General features: G+C 35.0%; 2 protein-coding genes across 4 annotated transcripts; one reads left to right on the forward strand and one right to left on the reverse strand.

Annotated features, from left to right (window-relative positions):
- Positions 1 to 1583: 1583 nt before the first annotated feature.
- Positions 1584 to 14001, reverse strand: LOC100778137 (GTPase LSG1-2). Of its 3 annotated transcripts, none has more exons than XM_014765014.2 (12): positions 13855 to 14001; positions 12439 to 12531; positions 12301 to 12347; positions 11733 to 12203; positions 10634 to 10716; positions 5578 to 5881; positions 4780 to 4887; positions 4609 to 4695; positions 4290 to 4383; positions 3727 to 3783; positions 3026 to 3105; positions 1584 to 2910 (listed from the first exon to the last, which is right to left on the reverse strand). In XM_014765014.2, exons 6-12 carry the CDS (start codon positions 5772 to 5774, stop codon positions 1836 to 1838), a joined length of 1698 nt encoding a protein of 565 aa, XP_014620500.1. In that variant the 5' UTR covers positions 5775 to 5881; positions 10634 to 10716; positions 11733 to 12203; positions 12301 to 12347; positions 12439 to 12531; positions 13855 to 14001; the 3' UTR covers positions 1584 to 1835. The 3 variants fall into 3 exon arrangements, with proteins under 3 accessions (XP_014620500.1, XP_040863507.1, XP_025980505.1); XM_041007573.1 differs by having other exon boundaries at positions 11711 to 12203; XM_026124720.2 differs by having other exon boundaries at positions 10634 to 12203.
- A 126-nt stretch (positions 14002 to 14127) lies between these two features.
- LOC100779208 (outer envelope protein 39, chloroplastic) lies at positions 14128 to 18474 on the forward strand. Its single transcript, XM_003540224.3, has 11 exons — positions 14128 to 14396; positions 14496 to 14562; positions 14670 to 14705; positions 14840 to 14984; positions 15325 to 15483; positions 15617 to 15687; positions 15766 to 15844; positions 15976 to 16091; positions 16320 to 16467; positions 17209 to 17278; positions 17967 to 18474. Exons 1-11 carry the CDS (start codon positions 14363 to 14365, stop codon positions 18122 to 18124), a joined length of 1083 nt encoding a protein of 360 aa, XP_003540272.1. The 5' UTR covers positions 14128 to 14362; the 3' UTR covers positions 18125 to 18474.
- Positions 18475 to 19853: the final 1379 nt, after the last annotated feature.

The following is a 19853-nucleotide window of genomic DNA, read 5'->3' on the forward strand; positions in this document are numbered from 1 at the left end:
GTCCCTCTAAATTGGCTTTAGACAAGAAATATTCACTTTTAGTTTTACGTTTTTTCTTTTTCTTTATGAACTAGTTGCATATATCAAGGAGCTAAAAATATTTTTCTTGATGCAATCAATATACTGTTTTATTACTGATATGATAATGCTTTTTAATTTTTTTTTATATTTTTATCATTTTGAGCTGTGTACTTAGAATATGAGACAATAAAATCGTTAATCTAATTTAAACTGTATATTTTAACTTACAAAAAATAGACACAACCATTATAAGAGAAAGAAAGGATAGAACGAAATTTGAGCATTCCTTTTTTTCTCTCGATGTTGATTTCTCTTTGTTTTCCAACTTTATGCCATTTAAATGTTTTTCTATCCTTGTTGTAAGTAGTTGAATACAAATTGCAAGACTTAGTATCTGTTTGGTTTATTGTTTATAAACATTTAAAGTCAGTTGAATAGAAAAGTATGTGTAAGGAATTGAGGATGAATTGGTTTTAATATCCAATTGACTCTCTCAACAGGTATTTTAGTAGTTGATTTTGTTTTAAATTAACCAACTATTAGGAGTAAAACAGGGGAAAAACTGGTTAGAAAATAATGTTTTAATCATAATTTTAATTTTTTTACTTTTTTATAAATAAAACATTTTCCATTGGTATTAGAAATAATATAAAATTATGATATAAATATTTAACAATATTACCAAATAAGAGAAAATATGATTAAAACATTTTTTTTTTATGAAAATAGATAATAATTTCTAGAAATAATCTAATCCAAATACATACCTAGTATTTACTTGACTGGCAGGTGACCAAAACGATATCGTCCATTGATTTTAATATTAATCAACTATAATGTTGAGGTTTCATAGTCCACGTAACACATGAAGGGTTTTAGAAGATTGCCTTTGCAAAACTAATAGGAAAATGCATAAAATAATCCTATAGTACATTGTTTTGGTAATGATACTAACAGGCGTAGGATGTGAAAATATAAAGCTTTAAAAATATTAAATAAACATTAAAATAATTCCTTGACTAATTAAAATAATGGATCATAAGTGGTTTAGAACTTAAGTAACCTATAATGACCCAGCTTTCAGATAACTCGTAGGAAGAATTTCTTCCAACTTCAATATTCCGTGGTCAAGCATTGATATCCAAGAAGGTATTTAGTTTCTGGATTAGATTTCCTCATTGACCATCCTTTTGTCAACCCATATATTAATGAATATAGTGCCACTTTCAACCATCTATCTACCCTTTTTTGGGAAGTTTCTTCCAAAAATGTTGGTTGTCCAAATCCAATAGGCACAGCGTTGTGTAAGGGCTTTCAGAAAGTCATCAATCATCGTCAAGAAAATACAACTCTAACAGCCCTTTTTCCCATAAAGCATTAGGTTTCTTCATTATCCTCCATGCCTACTTAGCTAGGAGGGAGGTTTTTAAGTGATTGAATCATTTTTTTATTAAAAAAGTGATCGAATTATTTAATTGAGGACTCAAGAAACATAGTCTCTGTCCCATAAAGAGAGTAGATAGATTAATAATGCTGTATCTTATGCAAAAGTATTGCAGATATGCATACAAAATTAGCTTATATTACATAGATTAATAATAAAAATACCTCATCACTGTAAATACAAAATACTTTTGTGTTATACTCATCGTGATTGTCTACTTAGTTCTACAATGCATTACAAAGTATATATATAACTTTAACTTATTCAGTCTTTGACTAACAATGTACATACTGGGCTCACAGATCAGGTGTTGTCTGCTGTACAGATATCCGAGGGGTATGAACATATTAGACCTTCACATGACTTGTGTTTAATGGTTTCTAAGGAACTTTACAACTGGCATCCCGTCAGCATCATTATTCTCTGTTCTCTGAGAACGATCTTTTTTCCCCTGAGGTTTCTTATGGTGATTATGAGATGCATCAGACTTCTTGATTGTAACTTCATTTGAAACAAGTCCATTAGCCAAGTCAAATGAATTGAGGTCATCCAACACTTGCTCAAAATCAGGTGCAACTTTGCTGTCAACATCTTCAGTACCATATGAAACAGAGCCATGCAAGTTAACTGGGTCTGGTTCCACATTTGACATTCCTGGGGGCATTTCATGGTGAGGCAGCTTCCCATCAATGTAATCTTTCAGTATCTGGCGAGCAGCTCTAGTTTCATCAGGCAGTCCACTAGCGGTAACATATCCACGAGAAGCACAATATGCTCTCAAAAGCTCAGATGCCAGAGGGGGGCGTGATTGGGGTTCATATGGCTTAGGTTTTGGTAGACTGATCTTATAAATCTCCTCAATGACCTGTCTTGGAACTTTATCGGCTACAACTTGGACAGCCTCCCTATGTTCAGTCATCCTATCGATAGGCAACACTCCACAAGCAATCATCTTATACCTTGAGCTTGAGAAAGATGGGAAAACTAATCCAGGACAGTCACAAAGGGTCAGTTGGTCAGAAATAATTAATGTTTGGAAATGCTTTGTCTTCCCTGGAGTAGAGGTGACACCTGTCCTTTTTTTACCAACCAGAGCATTAATAGTTGAACTTTTGCCAACATTAGGATACCCAACAAATCCCACAATTACATTATTTGATGAGGAACTACCACCAACATTTTCACCAGAAGATTGAATGTTAGACGGCCCTGTGTCAGAGCTAGAATTTCTCCTCATCTCTACTATCTTTTCTGCCTCTGACTGCATCCGTGCAAGAAGCTCATCCCTGTCATATATCTTCGTGTCTGGATTATTGTTCTTCCCTGAATCATCAGCTTCCAATGGTGACCTAAGCATTTTACCTTCAACAGCTGCTGAAGCAGCTTTAGCTGACCAGAAGATATATAGAATATTATGAGCACAAAAATACTCTACCCATTTCTCTCTGCAAGAAAAAAGGGCAGGGGAGAAGACAAATGATAAGAATATTAGCTGGATGGAAAACCAAGAGTGTTGATTTAACGGAATATAACAATAAACCATATACAAAAAGTTTAAACCTGACAGAAGCGGGTAAAAGATCTGCCTTATTAACCAAGAGCAATGTGCGTTTATGGTCATCCACCTCTCGTGCATATGCCTGTCTCATAAAATCAACGCAAAATAAATCATGATTAGCACATGTAATTAGAATAATTATTCAAACAAAGGAGTTTAAACTCAGCTAAAAGTGGCTTATCATCAGAAACTATATGTTGTATCTAACAGCAAAGATAAAAGTTTAAGTCACAAATACAGTCATGTTGATACTTTTATTATATTCTTTATTGTTATTTTTACTAGCAGTCGTATATCTGAGTAACAATTTAGTTATAAACTAAGCTAAAATAATCTCTAATGATACATTGTCATGTTTAACATTTGAAACTTCTCTATATCCTCATTTGAATGCTGTGTCATATCATCTCACATGTTCCTTGATGCACTGATGGGAATTATTTCAAAGGGATGGACCACGGAGCTAAAACTTAATTGTCATGATGCAAAAACCAGTTAATGCAATATGCAACCCCACAAAACTGTTCCTTTCTGTTAAATTATGTATCTTCCCATGTAAAGAATTATGTACTAAATTATGTATCTATCACATGTAAAGAATGTTATCTTCCACTTCGCAGTTTGTATGCCACCCTGTCAAGTTACTTTAAGCTGACAATCCAGAATAGATATCAAGGTAAAAGGGGGTGGGGGTGAGTATTACCTCAAGATCAGGACAGCGATAGAATAGTGGATCTCGGGAATCAACAACCATAACGAGCTGGTAAAAAATGAGAATGAGATCATTATATGGACATCTTAAAGAACTCATGCCCTTAAAAAGCAGAACTAAACAAACCAATTGCTAGATATATAATTTGCTAAACTAGTTATAAACCATAAATGTATCTTGCAAATAACACCCATGAGATCATCATCTTAAAAACAAAATGAAGAAAAAATAAAAATGGTAACAAAATACACAAGGCTCCCACCTAGTGGGGTCTGAGAAGGGTAGATGCAAAATTACTACAGAAGTATATTTCTATTACAATTATCATAACTGATAAGAACAGAAACAGCAATTACTCTTATAATGCTTTCACTAAAAAAAGATAGGCTTCTTAGTTCAAAGAATGAATGTATCTCTTGGTGGGGATAAGAAATTATCATAATAAGGTACACTATTGTTCAATCTTATTTGGCAATCATATTGAAATTTGAAACCCTTTATCAGCCAAAATGTAAAAAAAATTAGGTCAAAGTTGAAAGATGGTATCAACTTACCAAATCACTGCGCTCAACAACCCGCCAGAGTTGTCTCCAAATATCAAGATTTTTCTCAAACGGGGTTAGGACAAGATTCTCATTTTCCTCAAGTCTGAAACATCATCATGCCACAAATATAAATATAAATAATATGTGTGTGTGTGTGTATATAAAACAATTGTCCTCATTTTGTTATTCTTCTAGATGTCACTTTTAGGATTAGTTATAAACTCCAATTGCTGTACCTGTAATGTGCAGCAAAGCAGCTTGTTTACCCTTTTCATTAATTTAGCTTGATGTAACTAGATTGATTAACAAGATATAATCCAGACCTAACCTTGCCAGTCTGCGACGCCAAATTAAGAAAGCTTGTCTTTCATTGTCATCAAGCTCCTCGACAGACATGTATGCTCTCCATGGTGGCCTAAAGTACAAAAAGAAAAAAAGAACAACACTCAGACCAACCAAAGTAAAGCCAATCACCCAAGCAATGAATGAAAAAACATACCTGCGCGGAACACGAAGACTGCTGGCATGCAAGGCCTCCTCCCTCGTCTGCTGTTTCCTCATTTCTTCAAGTGTCATTTCATTTTTGCCAATGCTGGAGCTCAGATCCCTAATTCATACAATAAAAATTACAAAATTTTCACTATACACTGACACACAAAGTTAAAGTATAACAGGTAAAACCAGCAAGCATTTAATGAAAATACAAAATTCCTCACATGGTCAGCTCCACACATTCAAAATTCTTTTACAGCAACGCAAGGTAGATACATACAACTACAAGCAAGTTGTGAGCTGAGACACTTCAAAATTGGGACACTTATTGTATTCGATACTGATATTGGTGCAATACGCATTTGTTTGTAGTTTAGGCATGTGCCTAACTCATTTATTTATTGTGGGAATTACCCCTCGCCCCCCACCCCCAAAGTGCTATTAAAAAATTGAAGATGCAAATTTAAGTCCCATTCTCCCTAATTTCCTCGCTCAAAGCATAATCTCACTCTTACAATCTTCTTTTCCTCAAAATTATCGCAGAAAACAGCAAAGTTCAATCAATAAATGTATATCCGAACATATCTTTGCAACATATCAAGTAACAACTTCCAAAAAATAAGGCAGCTAACGTAACGTCAAGTGCAATTGGCAACCTTTTCTTCCAATACTTCTGCTTTTAAAATATAACTATTCAAAGGAAAAATGCCCAAATAAATCGAAATTAACAAAATAAATGAATTTCCCATTTTTTCACAAAGGGCGGAAAAGGTGGATAAAATTAAGGAGGGTTCGGGAGACTTACAGATTGATGGGGCGCTGAGGGATGGAGAAGAGGGGTTGTTGAGGGTGTTCAGCTTGTTCGATTATGGCATCGATGTCGCTGATCTCTGTGAACGATTCGAGAACATTCTTCTTCTGTAAACGCCCATTTTCCTTGCTCTGTTGATTGTGCTGCTTCACCAACGCTCTTCCTACCCCTGTCTTCTGGTTTTTCCCCATTCTAATTTCTAGCTGGAAATGGAATCCACGACACCACGAGCTTCTCTCACTGTGAAACTCAAACCCTAGAATTTTTCCTCTCTAGTCTACACCGGTTTTTCTTCTACCTTTTATACGTTATGGAAGGCAAGTTAATTTGTTCATCCTCACAGAGAAATTAAAAAAAGAAAAAAAGAAACACAACAGACAGCACACACACGAACGCAAGCACTTACGCACTCCACACACGCAATTAATTGTGAACAGTGATGAGCATCCATATAAAAGTCAAATTAGCTTATATAGTAATAATATTAAATATTAATAAGCCAAAATTATATTTTTTTTAATTCTAACTTTAACTTTTAAGTTTTAGTTTAGTGTTTTAATTTTTATTTTGGATTTAATTCATTTCTCTAGCTTTTCAATTCGTGTTAAAGTGATATGAATGTTTTTAAGGCTGTATTTGTTTGGGATGAAAAAAATCTAAAAAAAGAAAAGAAATGAAAAAGAAAGAAAGAGAGCTGAAAGAGAGTATAAGGTGAGTTTAGTCGGTAGAGTTGAAAAGGGAGTAAAATGAGAGGAAAAAAAGTAATGTAATATGCATATAGTAAAAAATATAAATAAAATATTTGTGAAATTCTTATTTTACCCTTGTTTAATTTACACCCTATATATATATATAATAACAATTAACAACTATATATATAAAATCGATTTTGCAAGCAAACGAAATCGAATATCATATTTCAAGCATATTCAAATATTATATACATATTTGAATATGACATGCAATATTTGATTTTTACAATCTCTCGTACTCCCATTTCGTCCACATGATACGAGGATAATTTTGGAAAAAAACTTTATCTCTCTTTACTTTGTTGACAAATTTGCTCAATTTTGTGAAGAAATGTTTCTACATGGACCCCACCTTTGTTGTAGTGAAATTTCTATTATTTTCTATTCCATTGAAAGGTACTGAATGAAGAAAAGACGAACTTTCTTTCCTTTTCCTCGTATGAGAGACTTTTGTCGTTCAACTTTCGACACAACCAAATACTACCTAATAACATAATTTCACTTTAGTTTTGAACTCACTTTTGATGAGTTCTATGATTTTTTACCTTTTTTTGTGAATAATGATGAGTCCTATGATGTTACATTAAAATTAAGAACTTAATTTTTTTAATGGTAAAATTATTTAAAAAGTTCAAACGGTGTATTCGTATCAAATAGAAAATTTTATTTTACAGAACCTTGAAACAAACACTTTTATAGAATGAGGTAATCATGTCAAATAGATATCCTGACATAATTACGGGTTAAAATAAGTCAAATCATATTAAGAAACTCAAACTCAAAATAAGCTATTAGAATTGAGTTAATAGCAAATCTGAATATTTCATATAAGATAACAAGTTTAAACTTTATCATCACCCTTGTACTGAAAAACATCATTTTAAATTATAATGAGATTACATTTAGATAAATGAAATCTATTATTATATTTAAGAAGTGCTTGTGCAATAATAGTTTTTTTTACTGGAAGATGTATTTTCTAATTTTTGTTAATAATTAAAATTATCATTTTACCTTCACTTTGCTATATTCAAATATTTGTATATGAAATTATTAATAAAGAACAAAATATTTTCTCAAACCAACTACATCTCATAATTACACAATCCATTTAAACTAATTAGTCAGGATTATTATAAGAAATTGTTTTTAGCTTTAGAAAGAGTTGTTTTTTATGAGTATTTTATGTAAATAAACCTAAAATAACCAATCAATTTCAAAAGTAGTTTCAATAAGCTGTACTAAACATTACTTGTAGGATAAATAAGTTAAGCAGAAAGCCAAAGTGGATGGTTTCAACAGAATGACATCAAACCCGTGCCTGGGGATCCTCATCAAAAAATGTCCAACGAAGGTCCTTTATTGGAACGGCAGAGGTCTAGCCAACTCTCAGACTAGACTAGTGTTGAACTCACAAACCCGATCTTCTGGTTTTGGCTGAACTCTGGACTGCTTTAGAGAACATCCCTCAATCTTTTTGGAAGAATCTCCAACTTTCTCCAGTTGCTGTCAACTCCAGAAATCCTCTCTCCCTAATCTCTGGTGTCTTAGTCGCCAAAATCTCTCCCTTGTGGTGTTAGCTTCTTCTGACCAGCACTGTTCTTTTCAGATATGTTTTGATAAAAAAATTGTTCATGTTGCTGCTATTTACGGTTCCACCAATTACACTAAAAGAAGAAAAATGTGGCAAGAGCTACATGACCTTCAGTCTACTCATAAGGGAGCTTGGTCTTTTATTGGCACTTTAACACCATCCTTGGTGCCCACGAGAAACAGGGTGGGCTTCCCCCTCTTAAGGCCTCTTATGAGGACTTGTTGAACTGGTCAAACGCGAATGGGCTCACTCACATTGATAGCCGTGGTGTTGCCTATGCCTGGTCTAATGGCAGAGAGGGTGCTAGACGTATTAATATCCGCTTATAGAACATGCCATTAGCAATTCTGATTGCTTTGATCTGTGGCACAGGGTGACCTGTTGTGCCCTCCCCAAGTTAATTCTGATCACAATCCATTGATGCTCCTGATGAATGGAGTCCAGCGTCCCAAAGCTCCCTTCAAGTACCATGCCATGTGGTCTAGCCATCCGGATTGTAAGCGCCTGGTCTCTGAAATTTGGAATCAGCCTCAGGTGGGGTGTCCAATGCAAGTTCTAAAGCAAAAACTCAAAAATCTGATATCTGCCCTTAAATCTTGGAACAATGAAGTTTTTGGTAACATCCATCAAAACTGCGATCGTGCCATGCAACAGGTAGTTGCTATTCACTCTCGTATTGAACTTGAAGTGCTCAATGATGAGCTAGTGAGGCTTGATTTCAAAGCACAAAAGGATCTTCACGAAGCTCTTGCATATGAAGAAGCTTTTTGGAAGGAGAAATCTCGTCTTGACTGGCTCACCTTGGGAGATAGGAATTCTGCCTTCTACAGAATGACCAAAATCAAAAGAGCCACTAAAAGCATCAGCACTATCAAATATGGAGATGTTATGCTACACTCAAGATCTTATTCAGCAACACATTGTCCAATTCTACTCAAATTTATTTGCTTCTGGCAATGACTGCCGAACAAATTAATTAATCTCTCCTTTAATTCAGAAACTTGTTTCTAATGAAGATAATGCTATGCTCTCTAATTTGCTCTCTCTGGAAGGAAGTCAAAGCTGCAGTTTTTTCCATGAGTAGCTCTAGTGCTCCTGGGCCCACCAGCTTCGGAGGTCATTTTTACCACACTTTTTGGGAGATTATTGGGAATGATGTTTTTAATTCCGTGTTGCAGTTCTTTTATTCAGAATTGGATTCTCCCTGGCTTAAGTATAGACCTATTGCTATGGCTAATTTTTAGTTCAAAATTATCTCTAAGGTGCTTGTAGATAGATTAGCCATCATAGCTCCTAAAGTTATTTGGCCAGCAAAAGAGGGTTCATTCAGGGTCATAGTATAGCTGATTGTTTTCGCACTGCATCAGAAGTGATCAACATGCTTCCTTGCAAGGTGTTTGGAGGTAATCTTGCTATGAAGTTTGATGTCCAAAAAGCTTTTGATATGTTGGACTGGAGCTTTTTGCTAAATGTTCTTGCAGGTTTTGGATTTTGTGCCACTTTCTGCTGCTGGGTGCGGATTATTCTGGAGTTAGCAAGACTCTCTTTTGCTATAAATGACTCTTTGTGGGTACATTGCTTGTAAGAGAGGGATGTGTCAAGGGGATCCTTTATCCCCTTTGCTTTTTTGTCTGGCTGAGGAAATGCTTAGCAGAGGCATCACTTCTCTGGTTGAAAACAACAACCTCATCCCGATGGCCAGTCCCCGAAATTTTGCCACTCCCACCCACATCCTTTATGCTGATGATATTTTTGTTTTCTGCAGGGGGGCAAAGAAAAATATCACTATTCTCATGACTTTTTTTCACAGCTACAGGGAGGTTTCTGGCCAGCTTATAGTCCGGAAAAATGTCAATTCTTTCATGGAGCCCTATCTAATATAAGAGTTAGGGAGATCAAGAATATTCTGGGATTCTCAGTTGGTTCTTTGCCTTTTATCTACCTCAGTGTTCCATTATTCCAGGAGAAGCCTCGACCAGTGCATCTTAGGCCAATTGCTGATAGAATAAAAGCGGAACTTCAGTCTTGGAAGGGGAATTTACTTTCTTTTATGGGTTGTGTGCAGCTGATTATATCTATTATCGATGGAATGCTTCTTTAATCTTTCCACTTATACTCTTGGCCAAAAGCCCTGCTAATAGAAATGCAGACTTGGACTAGAAACTTCATCTGGACAAGGGGATATTTTAAAGAGAAAACTGGTTACTGTTGGCTGAAAAACTGTGTTCCTCCTGGGATGAAGAGGGCATTGATCTCTCTCCGCTCTCTCTCGCATAAATGAAGCTGCTTCTTTGAAACTTGCATGGCAATTTGTTTACTCCTCTGATACTTGGGCCACTTTTTTTAAGGGCTTGGCTTCTTAATTATAACTACCGTGTGAATGACGAAGCCGACTACACATAATTGCTAACTTGTGTAACCAGTAACCTATAGACATAATCTTGTATATCAACTGTCTGGCCAGCTTGCAAATCAGATCAGCTCATCAAGTTGAAGATCGTATTACTTGGAATTTCATTTAACAGTACATGTTATTTTAGTAAGAACTGTTTAATGCATCTAATAAATGACTTCATACGTATACTACTTGACTTTCTTATATTTAAATGGAACCAATAGTTTGTTTATTTTGATAAAAGGCAGAAATGACATTGCAAATAATATAAATGAGCAATAAATAAAAGAATAGTAAAATGAAACTTACTAAGTCCTAGGATGATATGATGTTGGCCAAAATTTGCATTGCTCTTGCCACTCTTCTTTTGCTGTGGCAGCATATTTGCAGACCTAAAAATTAAATTCAAATTTAATGCACGAACTAACTTATGCAAACACAATAAGTACCTAGAGTTCAAAGGATTCCAACCAAAACTCACAATAATCTTGATTGATAGTGGACCACCAAATGGATGGCCATTTAACGAACATAGACCTAGAGCTATGTACACACATCATTTGATCAACACAAAAAACTAAAACTTCATTCACACATAAAGTAATGATTTCCAACATAAAGGGTTTGTTGTTTCATTCAAATTGATAATTAATCATCCATTTGTTTTACATTATGGTAAAATTGATTTTGGAAGAAATAATTTAGGAAAAATGATTTTTGAAAAAATTGATTTGTGATTGGGTATGATGTTTAAAAGGGAGTTGAACATAATTGGTTTTGTTTGGTTGGTAAAGTAAAATTGCTTTTTGAGCATAGATTAGATATAATTTTCGGTACCACACCCAGCACCAATTCTAACCAATGGAAAAGTTAAAGACTTCCTCTTCTCCAAAAACTGATTTACCCACAGCAGAATTGAGTTTGAAAATTTTTTAAAAAAATTACCAAAACAGAATTTGCATTAAAAAAAATCAATTCTAATCACCCAAACCCAATTTTTTTCAACACTGCTGATAAAACAAACAGGCACTTAGTGAGCCTTACAAGACAAAAAATGGAAGATAAATTTCTGGTGCTTCAAGATTATATTTTAATGATTCATGTTGTATTTTACCATGGACTAAAATATGGAATTGTATGAAATGAAAAATTACTGACCATCCACCCTGCTATAAATACCAGATGCCTTTGAAGCTTCATCACAATCACAATAATCAAACCAAAACAAGTCAAAACTGGTTATAATTGTTTAGAAATAAATGTCAAAATAAATATATACAGATACATTCGCCATATATTTTTCATCTCATACCTTCCTGTGATCAAACCATAATCTAAGCATGCATTAACTAAGGTAAGAAAATACCAAAATAAACATAGACCCACTTTTGTGATAAAAGGACTCAACTGATAGGAACTGATCAACTCCTGACCAAGAGGTGGCATATTATCCAGTTGATTGTTGCTTTCAGGGGCCAGACACAAGATCACCAATAGTTGTATTTGTCCGGTCAAACATTCCCCGTGTCACCAGAATATACTTGGTCTATTAGCCATAACTCATTAGTTTGTATGATTTTTTTTAAGAATTTTTGTTTTAATTAAAATAGCAAAAAAATAGTTTGATATTTTTTTCATAAACCAAAATTAGTACCTTTAGAAGAAAACTCAAATCACAAAATTACTTTTTTTAAAACTGAAGCAAACAGCTCTAATTTTTCATTTTCTTAAAAGACAAATTTTCGTCACAAATAATGTGGGGTGGGGAGGGGGGGTTAAGAGTTTCAGCAATGATGTCCATCCACCTCCTTCAAGAAATTTCTTCTGAATTCGTTTCACATGACGGAGATCTTCAAGTGGTGCTATCTGATTCAAATGCCTAACATGAAATTCAAGCAACTTCTATATAGATTTGTTCACAAAGTACACACAGCAGAAGCAAAGACATGAAGATTTTGGTGGGGAGCAAACCGTACAATTTGGTTGGCATGCTTAGGGTTGATGGCTGAAGCAAAAACAGACTCTGTACAGAAACAAACAAAGCAACTGTTTCAATTCATTGAATTCCAAAAAAAAAAACTAAAACTCCAACTAATAGGTTTCAATAACATAACCAGTGGGTTGGTGGTGAAGGTCATGCGGCTGCTTGCCCAGGATGTGCACAATCAAGCACTGGTCCATCATGCCCTGCTCTTGTTCTGATTCCCCTGGAACCCAATGTCGAATAGAGCTATTAGCTAGGTTGGCTCCCCATGTGTTGTAAAAAAATTCAGTTCACAAGGTTTGGCTGGCTTAAGTAATGAGTCAAAATTTATACAACCTGGCTCAACCCACCATAGGTGGTGGGTTAAACAGGTTGGCTCACAATAATGAAGAAAAAACAGATAATTTAAACAATAAAAATAGGAAACATAATAAAAAAGTATATAACATATAAAACTATAAAAACAATCAATCATTAATCATCAAAATCATTTTAAAAAAATTTAACAAATGCATATTCAAATAATGCTCTGGTCTGCAGAAAATGAAATCAGCACATAAAATAGTCTGATGATATAAATTAGAAAAATATGAAGAAAAGAAAGAATTAAATTATAGAATTTTCTAATAGATTCTTTGATTACATTTTGTAACTTTGGCAAAGTTTGTTAAGATGAATGAAGTTAGTGTAGACTGTGCAGTAGAAATGACCATGAAGCTGCATAGTGTAATTTAGTAGTCTTTATGATTATATTTTACACATGAAAATGCCATAGGCAAAGACATGTATCCTCTTGCATTGGCACAAATTATTATAACTTATAACAAATGCCCATTCCTCAAAAATCAAACACAGTGACATCCATTTCTTCCTTCCACTTGCAGTCCACCTTTGAGGTTTAGAACAACCAGCCCATATATATATTATATACTCACTTGAAGAACAGTTATCCAGTAGGATCACAAATGAAATGACAAGAATTCTTGTTTACTACAATTTAGAAAATAACAGAATTGTACTAATGCAATGTCAAATACATCAAGTAAATTTAAGAAGAGACCAACAAGGCAGACTCGGTGCCTCGTCAGCTCAAGTAAATTTGTGATAATTTAGAACTTATCGTGATTCACAAGCAAATTTCACACTACAAACTACACATGAATTATAAGTAAATTTCAACAACATACAGTGCAGCAAGAAATTATCATAAGTAAATAGCATCAATCCAACCTCGTCGAATTGCTTTCTTAATCAGCAGCATTATTATTAACTAAACGATCACACACCTAAAACCAATGCTAACAATGAGCAAAAGGACATAAAACACAATAGACGCTAACATCGTGCACCGTAAATTCAGATAATAGAAGGAACCAACCTTATATTATATTTCTTCAAATCTACGGAGAAAATACAAAAAAAATTATAGTAGACAATAATTTGTGAAATAGTTGGAGAACACTTCAGGTTCAGCATAAATGAACAACGAAAATTGAAAGCCAATGGTAGTTACGAAGGAGATACATTAAGTGTGCGTAAATATAACCTAGCAGAAGAAGAAGAACGTCGGAAATCGCCGTCGCCGTCGCCGTCGCAGTCACCGACGTTGAAGAGGTTGTGGTGGCGTGGCGTCGAATTGGGGATGCATGAGAGTGAGACCGAGCGAGCACGGGGTACAAAGGAGGAGCAAAAATGGGCCGAACCCAATTATATGGATTGGGCAAGTATCCTATCCTAAGGCCCAATAGCTTTAATGATTTGGGCCACTATCTAGGGCCCAATAGCAGTGATTGTGGTGTAACGTGCTAGTGCAGTGGTCGTGGAGTGTGTAGAAACGAAAGGGATAGCAGAAGTTGGAAGGTAGGAACAGAATAACACGACACAAAACACCACGTCGTTGGTTGTTGTTTTGCCAACGTTACGAAACGAAACGCAGCATTGTCTCCACTGCACGCATGCCGTTTACTATATATGTATAATCTTTCAAAACGTTGATTGAATTGGTTCAATTATTGTGTGTCTGGTAATTTAATGGTTGATGCGTGTTTGATGGGATGGGAGCTCAGAAGAGCATCCATGCTGGCAAAGGTTAGAGACATAATATGCAAAAACTTTGATTTTTATTTTTTTTGCATGACCGTGTTTTTTGATGTAAGTGCTTTTCTCTCTGTTTGGGTGGTTTTACAGCAAAGATTGACGTCAATGTTGATTTTACTCACAAGCTATGCGCTTCTTTGATGCTTCCTACCCTCAGGTTTCATTTTTCTCAGCACTGTCTTTGAAAAATTAATTAATTAGTTAGTTCATTGTTTAAACTCACAAATATCTCTGTGTTTGTTATTTTGCATTTTCCCCAAATAGGAGTACTGGCAGTCCATTTTCACTGGTAATTGGGAGGTGAGAGACTCTTGATTAAATCTGAATGGCAAAATTTTGAATTTATGTTGTGTTTGGGCCTTTGGGGTCAAGGGTATTGGTTGGTTTTCTCTTAATGGTGTAATTTGAATTGCTCAACTTCTTTTTTGGAACAGTCTTTGCATCAAACACCCAAATTTGTTTGGTGGAAGTGAGAAGCTTGATGTTTCGTGGGACAAGGGTCTGTATGATTCAAATGTCTTCGTTGCATATAGAAGGCCACGACCAGAATGGCTTGCTCAGCAGTCTTTTGTATTGCAGGTTGGCTTTGTGTTTTTTTATCATTATATTTTAGAGTTTAGTAAACATGCATTGTTGGTGTAAAAGATTTTACGCGATTAACCAATTAGTATTCATCTTTGTATGATTTTTAAGATAGTTATTATAAAAGTCAAGAAACTTATCATACATGACAATCTGTGATCAAATGACAATGTAATAAATATCATATACTATTTTCTTTTATATTTTATGATATGGTGATGATACAAGACCATGTTGTACAATGAGCCTATTTTTAAATGCGATTCTCTTTGTGTCAGCTAGGTGAAGTATGTAGCACATTCTTAAATTCTACTTGTCTCACTTTTTCCTCTTTCAGCATTCACTATCACCTGAGATTGGAATCCATGGTATCCCTGTAAACAATTTCTCCCGCTCAGGAAGTGGAGGTATAAATTTATCTCGATTGTCAGTGGGAATGGACCTGAAGGAACCTGCTAGTTCAAAATGGAGCAGCACAACCAGCATAAAGTTTGAGGTTCAGCTGGACTTTTCATGAATCTGTCATGATACTAAAGCCCAACCAACTTGAGTTTCTTTGCTTTATGTTTCTCTTTGTTTTGGTTATAGGCAAATTGGAAACTAATATTGAAATGTAAACCATCATGCAGCATGTTCGTCCATTGAATGATGATGGCCGCGCTATATGTAGAGATTATGATGGATTTCCTTTGACTTCCAGGTAATTAACGATTCTAGTATTCCAGTTCTCAAGTTGTTGAACTGACTTTAATCATATGCTGTACATTGCTTGATGCAGTGGCAATCCACACGACAGTATGGTAGTGTTAAAGCAAGAGTCTCAATTTGCAAAGGCGAATGATAATAGCTTTTTTCATGTAATAAGACATTCTTATTTGCTTTTAAGTTCCTTTTTACGAGTGATTGTGAATCATTAGTTGCATGTGTGTTTACCACAAAAGAAATTCTAGTGTATGTATTCCACTGACTGAATGCCTGCCTTTTTCAGTTTAATCTTCAAATAGAACAAGGTATTCCAGTTCTTTCTAAGTGGATAATCTTCAATCGATTTAAATTTGTTGCTTCAAAGGGAATCAAACTTGGACCAGCATTTCTCTTGACAAGGTTAGTATTTTCTGGCATTTGCAGTAGATAATCCACCCCCCCCCCCCCCGGTCTTGACACAGTTAAGAGACATGAAAGGATAAATATATGTGCATTCCTAGAAGCAACCATGTGGAGCTGGGAGTTAAATTAAAATGCATGAGTGCTTGGAAAATTCCCCTGTTCTCATTTCCTCTTCAGGTTGTTTGACAAACAGTTGGCCAACATCACTACCCTTTCTTGTGACAGGCTTACAGGTGGCTCAATTGTTGGGGACATGGCTCCTTACCAAGCATTTTCCATTGGAGGGGTTGGGAGTGTGCGAGGGTATGGTGAAGGAGCAGTTGGATCTGGGCGATCATGTCTGGTGGCTAATAGTGAACTGACACTCCCTTTGGTATGTATAGCATAATGAATTGCAATTCTATAATGGAAAACCAGGCAGATTTATAACCTTATTTTCCTAAATATTTTTATACTGTTAAAGTGCACTTTTTTTTTATAAAGAACTTGCTTTCTTCAAAATTTTGTTTTGTCTTGTCTGGTGCTACTGTATATAGTAAGCATGATCCCGTACTCACCATCTTTAGCAAGAGCTGTTTTTACTACTTTACTTGGAATATTTGACATCCCTGGTTTTAATGAATGTTTAGCGCATAAGGGAATATATGTCCCCATCTGATAAGAAGTTGACAGGATCATGCTGCATATTCACCATCTTCTCTGATCTCTTGTTTGTGGCTCAGTGCTTTGCTCATGACATATTGGCTTTAAAGAATTTTATGGTTATCATTTCTTTTTGAAGGTTTCACTTTTCTCCATATGACTGATTTAAAAGAGTCCAACTTTTTTTCAAGTAAGCTTTTGGAACTAAAATCCTACCCAATGTATCAAAGTCAGCCCATCCTGCCTTCCCACTATGTTTCCACAAGTTACAATAAGCAATAGCTTACCTTTATACAAACATAGAAGTTATCCATGAACTTAGCTCATCTCTTTCCTTGAAATTATTTTTGTTATACACACACAAACAGACAAACAGAATTGAACGCATGCACTTTTCCCTTTTTTATTTATTACATTTATTGTTGAACTGAAATGCTATGTACTAAACTACTTGATGTCTTTTTTACTGTAGAATAAGATGTTGGAAGGTGCCATTTTCTTGGATTTTGGAACAGACTTGCGGTCTGGTCACCTTGTACCAGGTGAGTAATATCGTTCTGCTCAAAATACTCAAATTAGTTGCATATTTACATTTCTGTCGTAGGATACATTGATTCCTGGCCCTCCCCATATTATTCTACTGTCTGTTTTTGTGTCTACTATTGACTTGTGCAAGTCCATACATACAAAGCTCCATTCTATGGATTTGATGGAATAATAATGGAGCTTGGATTGGACGAAACAAAACTGTTTGAATGATTCTTATTCAGTCTCTCCAGTGGTAGGAGGAAATCACTAGGAATCATTTTGTGTAGTAAAAAAGGCTCCTATTATAAGAAACAAAAAACTGGACCATAATCTGGACTCTGGAGTATCAAATATTCCTCATTATTTAGAGTTCCATAACTGAGTTTTATGATGAATTTGGGTACTCCATACCCAAGCCTCTTGGAAGTTGGAACAAACTATGTCTTTTTAGTGGGATGGTCATACAGATGCTTAATTTGAAGCGAGTGATCCAACATCTGCCATTATATTTTGTTACACTACTGTGTTTACATTTACAGTTTTTTTTTTGTTTTTCTTTGGATCTGGGTTGTTTAATACTTATAGCTTTTGCCTTGCTTTTTTTCTGTTTTTATCTTCATCTACTCGATCATGTTTGTTTTTAAGACTTCAGCCAAACCCATGTCAATGTGCTCTCATGGTGTTGATCTCTTGAAAACTCAGGAAATCCAGCGTTGAGGCAGGGTAAACCAGGATCTGGAATTGGATTGGGATATGGACTTCGATTTAAATCACAATTTGGTCATTTTCAAGTTGATTACGCTATTAATGCATTTCAGCAGAGAACTCTCTATTTTGGCCTCAGCAACCTTGCTTCGTGAGATCTCTAGTGCATTCCTCTAGTACACAGGTCCTATAGAAGATGGAATGGTGAAGCTACCGAAGCTAGAATATTTTTGTCTTAAATTCTAGGCTTCGTCAAGTTTATGAGCTGCATTCATTTTCTCTATTTCTAACTCATGGGTATATTTTGCATGTGGAGAGGGAAATCACTATTATATTCTTTTTCTTACAATAGTTGGAAATTTGGTTGGCATTTTTGTAAGGCTTTTGGTTTTTGGTAAAATGGGTGCAGACAGGTTGATTATTTATTGTAAATTGCTTTCATTCGAAAGGAAATAGGATTGTATTCTTCCACATGAATAAAAAGCACACAATACTATTGTTAAAAGTTCTGTTTGTCTTTCCCTTAGGCCATCATTCTAGAGATGCTTTGATTTGGTGGTATACTTCGTAATAAAGCTAGCTAAAGATAGTAGATTCAAGTTGGGGAAAAAGAACTTGCAGTCTACCAAAAGTCTTACCTTATTCACATATGGTTATAAACCAAAAATTGTCAAAACTAAAAATGGATTGAGGATGCAAATAGCCGCAATCACAAAATCACAGGAACAACCAGAAAAACTTCATACAAGATTAAATTCTTTTGGTTAAAAGAATTTGTTATACTTGCTGGTGAGTGTTTCTCGAATTTGAATACAAGCCATACATACACAGGGAATCCTATCGTAGGTTTTCCACTTCATAGCATGAATTAAGTACTGAGAGATGCTTTTCTGCGAGAAAAGGCTACCTGTGTCCCAATATTGTAACCTACAAAACACCCTCAGTTTTTACAGTGTGATATTGTGATCTCACACAACTTGTGTTCTTATTTGAAAAATCTCACACTTAATAATGTTCAGAATATTGTATAATTTGTAACGTCTAGTCAAAATATTGTATGAGAATTCTGAAAATTACGTGTTGAGGTATGATATAAGTGTAAAAATATACATACACTGATCTAAACATGCAAATAAATTTAAATAGCATATTTAGATCAAACAGCGGAAATTAAAAGGAATTACAAGCGTACCTCCAGCCATTGCAAATCGAACGGGAAGCGGCTCACACACGAACCTGAAAGACAGTTTTGTTCTTCCAGACCCTTACTCACTCTGAATAGATGATGTATTTTTTTTTCTGAATAGAGAAGTGAGTTTGGTGATACAAAACTGAGAGCACCCCATCCTATTTATAGAGTCTGTCCATCACAGAGCTCTCTCAACTTGTTATCAGAACGTGAGATAGGAAGTTATCAGACGTGAGATAAGAAGTTATCAGTACGTGAGATGATGGGTACGTGATTTGTTACTGAAGGTGGTTGCAAATATATTTTGCAAAGATATGGGATGAATGTGGATGGAAAATGGACCAGATTCAAAATAACTAATTTTTTCAAAAATAATAAAATTAATTAATTAAAAGAACGTGGAGGTGAACGTGCACTTCCAACATTCTCCCACTTGGTCCATTTAACCCAACATCAACCGTAACAAGAAACATAATATATGAGTCATGGCGATAGGTCCTCTGATGATGAGTAGTATCTTCCATGTACCACAATATATCAAGTCTCTCAACACTAGCTCTCAACTTAATGAATAAACCATATGTTTATTCTATATCTAAACCGAATGATTTTTCTCGAAATAAATAAATATGTGCACAAAACGATATGAGAAAATATCTAACTGAATAAGAGTTTCATTGAAAATAACAAATGTA

Source organism: Glycine max, chromosome 12 (assembly GCF_000004515.6).
Source record: "Glycine max cultivar Williams 82 chromosome 12, Glycine_max_v4.0, whole genome shotgun sequence".
In the NCBI taxonomy this organism is placed as follows: domain Eukaryota; kingdom Viridiplantae; phylum Streptophyta; class Magnoliopsida; order Fabales; family Fabaceae; genus Glycine; species Glycine max.

Coding starts and splice junctions, on each gene's coding strand:
- LOC100778137 (XM_014765014.2), bottom strand. CDS start 5,774: ATGGGGAAAAACCAGAAGACAGGGGTAGGAAGAGCGTTGGTGAAGCAG. Junction 4,888..5,577: donor CCTCAGCGCCCCATCAATCT/GTAAGTCTCCCG, acceptor TGTATGAATTAG/GGATCTGAGCTCCAGCATTG. Junction 4,696..4,779: donor AGTCTTCGTGTTCCGCGCAG/GTATGTTTTTTC, acceptor TTTGTACTTTAG/GCCACCATGGAGAGCATACA.
- LOC100779208 (XM_003540224.3), top strand. CDS start 14,363: ATGGGAGCTCAGAAGAGCATCCATGCTGGCAAAG. Junction 14,985..15,324: donor AGCAGTCTTTTGTATTGCAG/GTTGGCTTTGTG, acceptor TTCCTCTTTCAG/CATTCACTATCACCTGAGAT. Junction 16,468..17,208: donor GTGAACTGACACTCCCTTTG/GTATGTATAGCA, acceptor TTTTTACTGTAG/AATAAGATGTTGGAAGGTGC.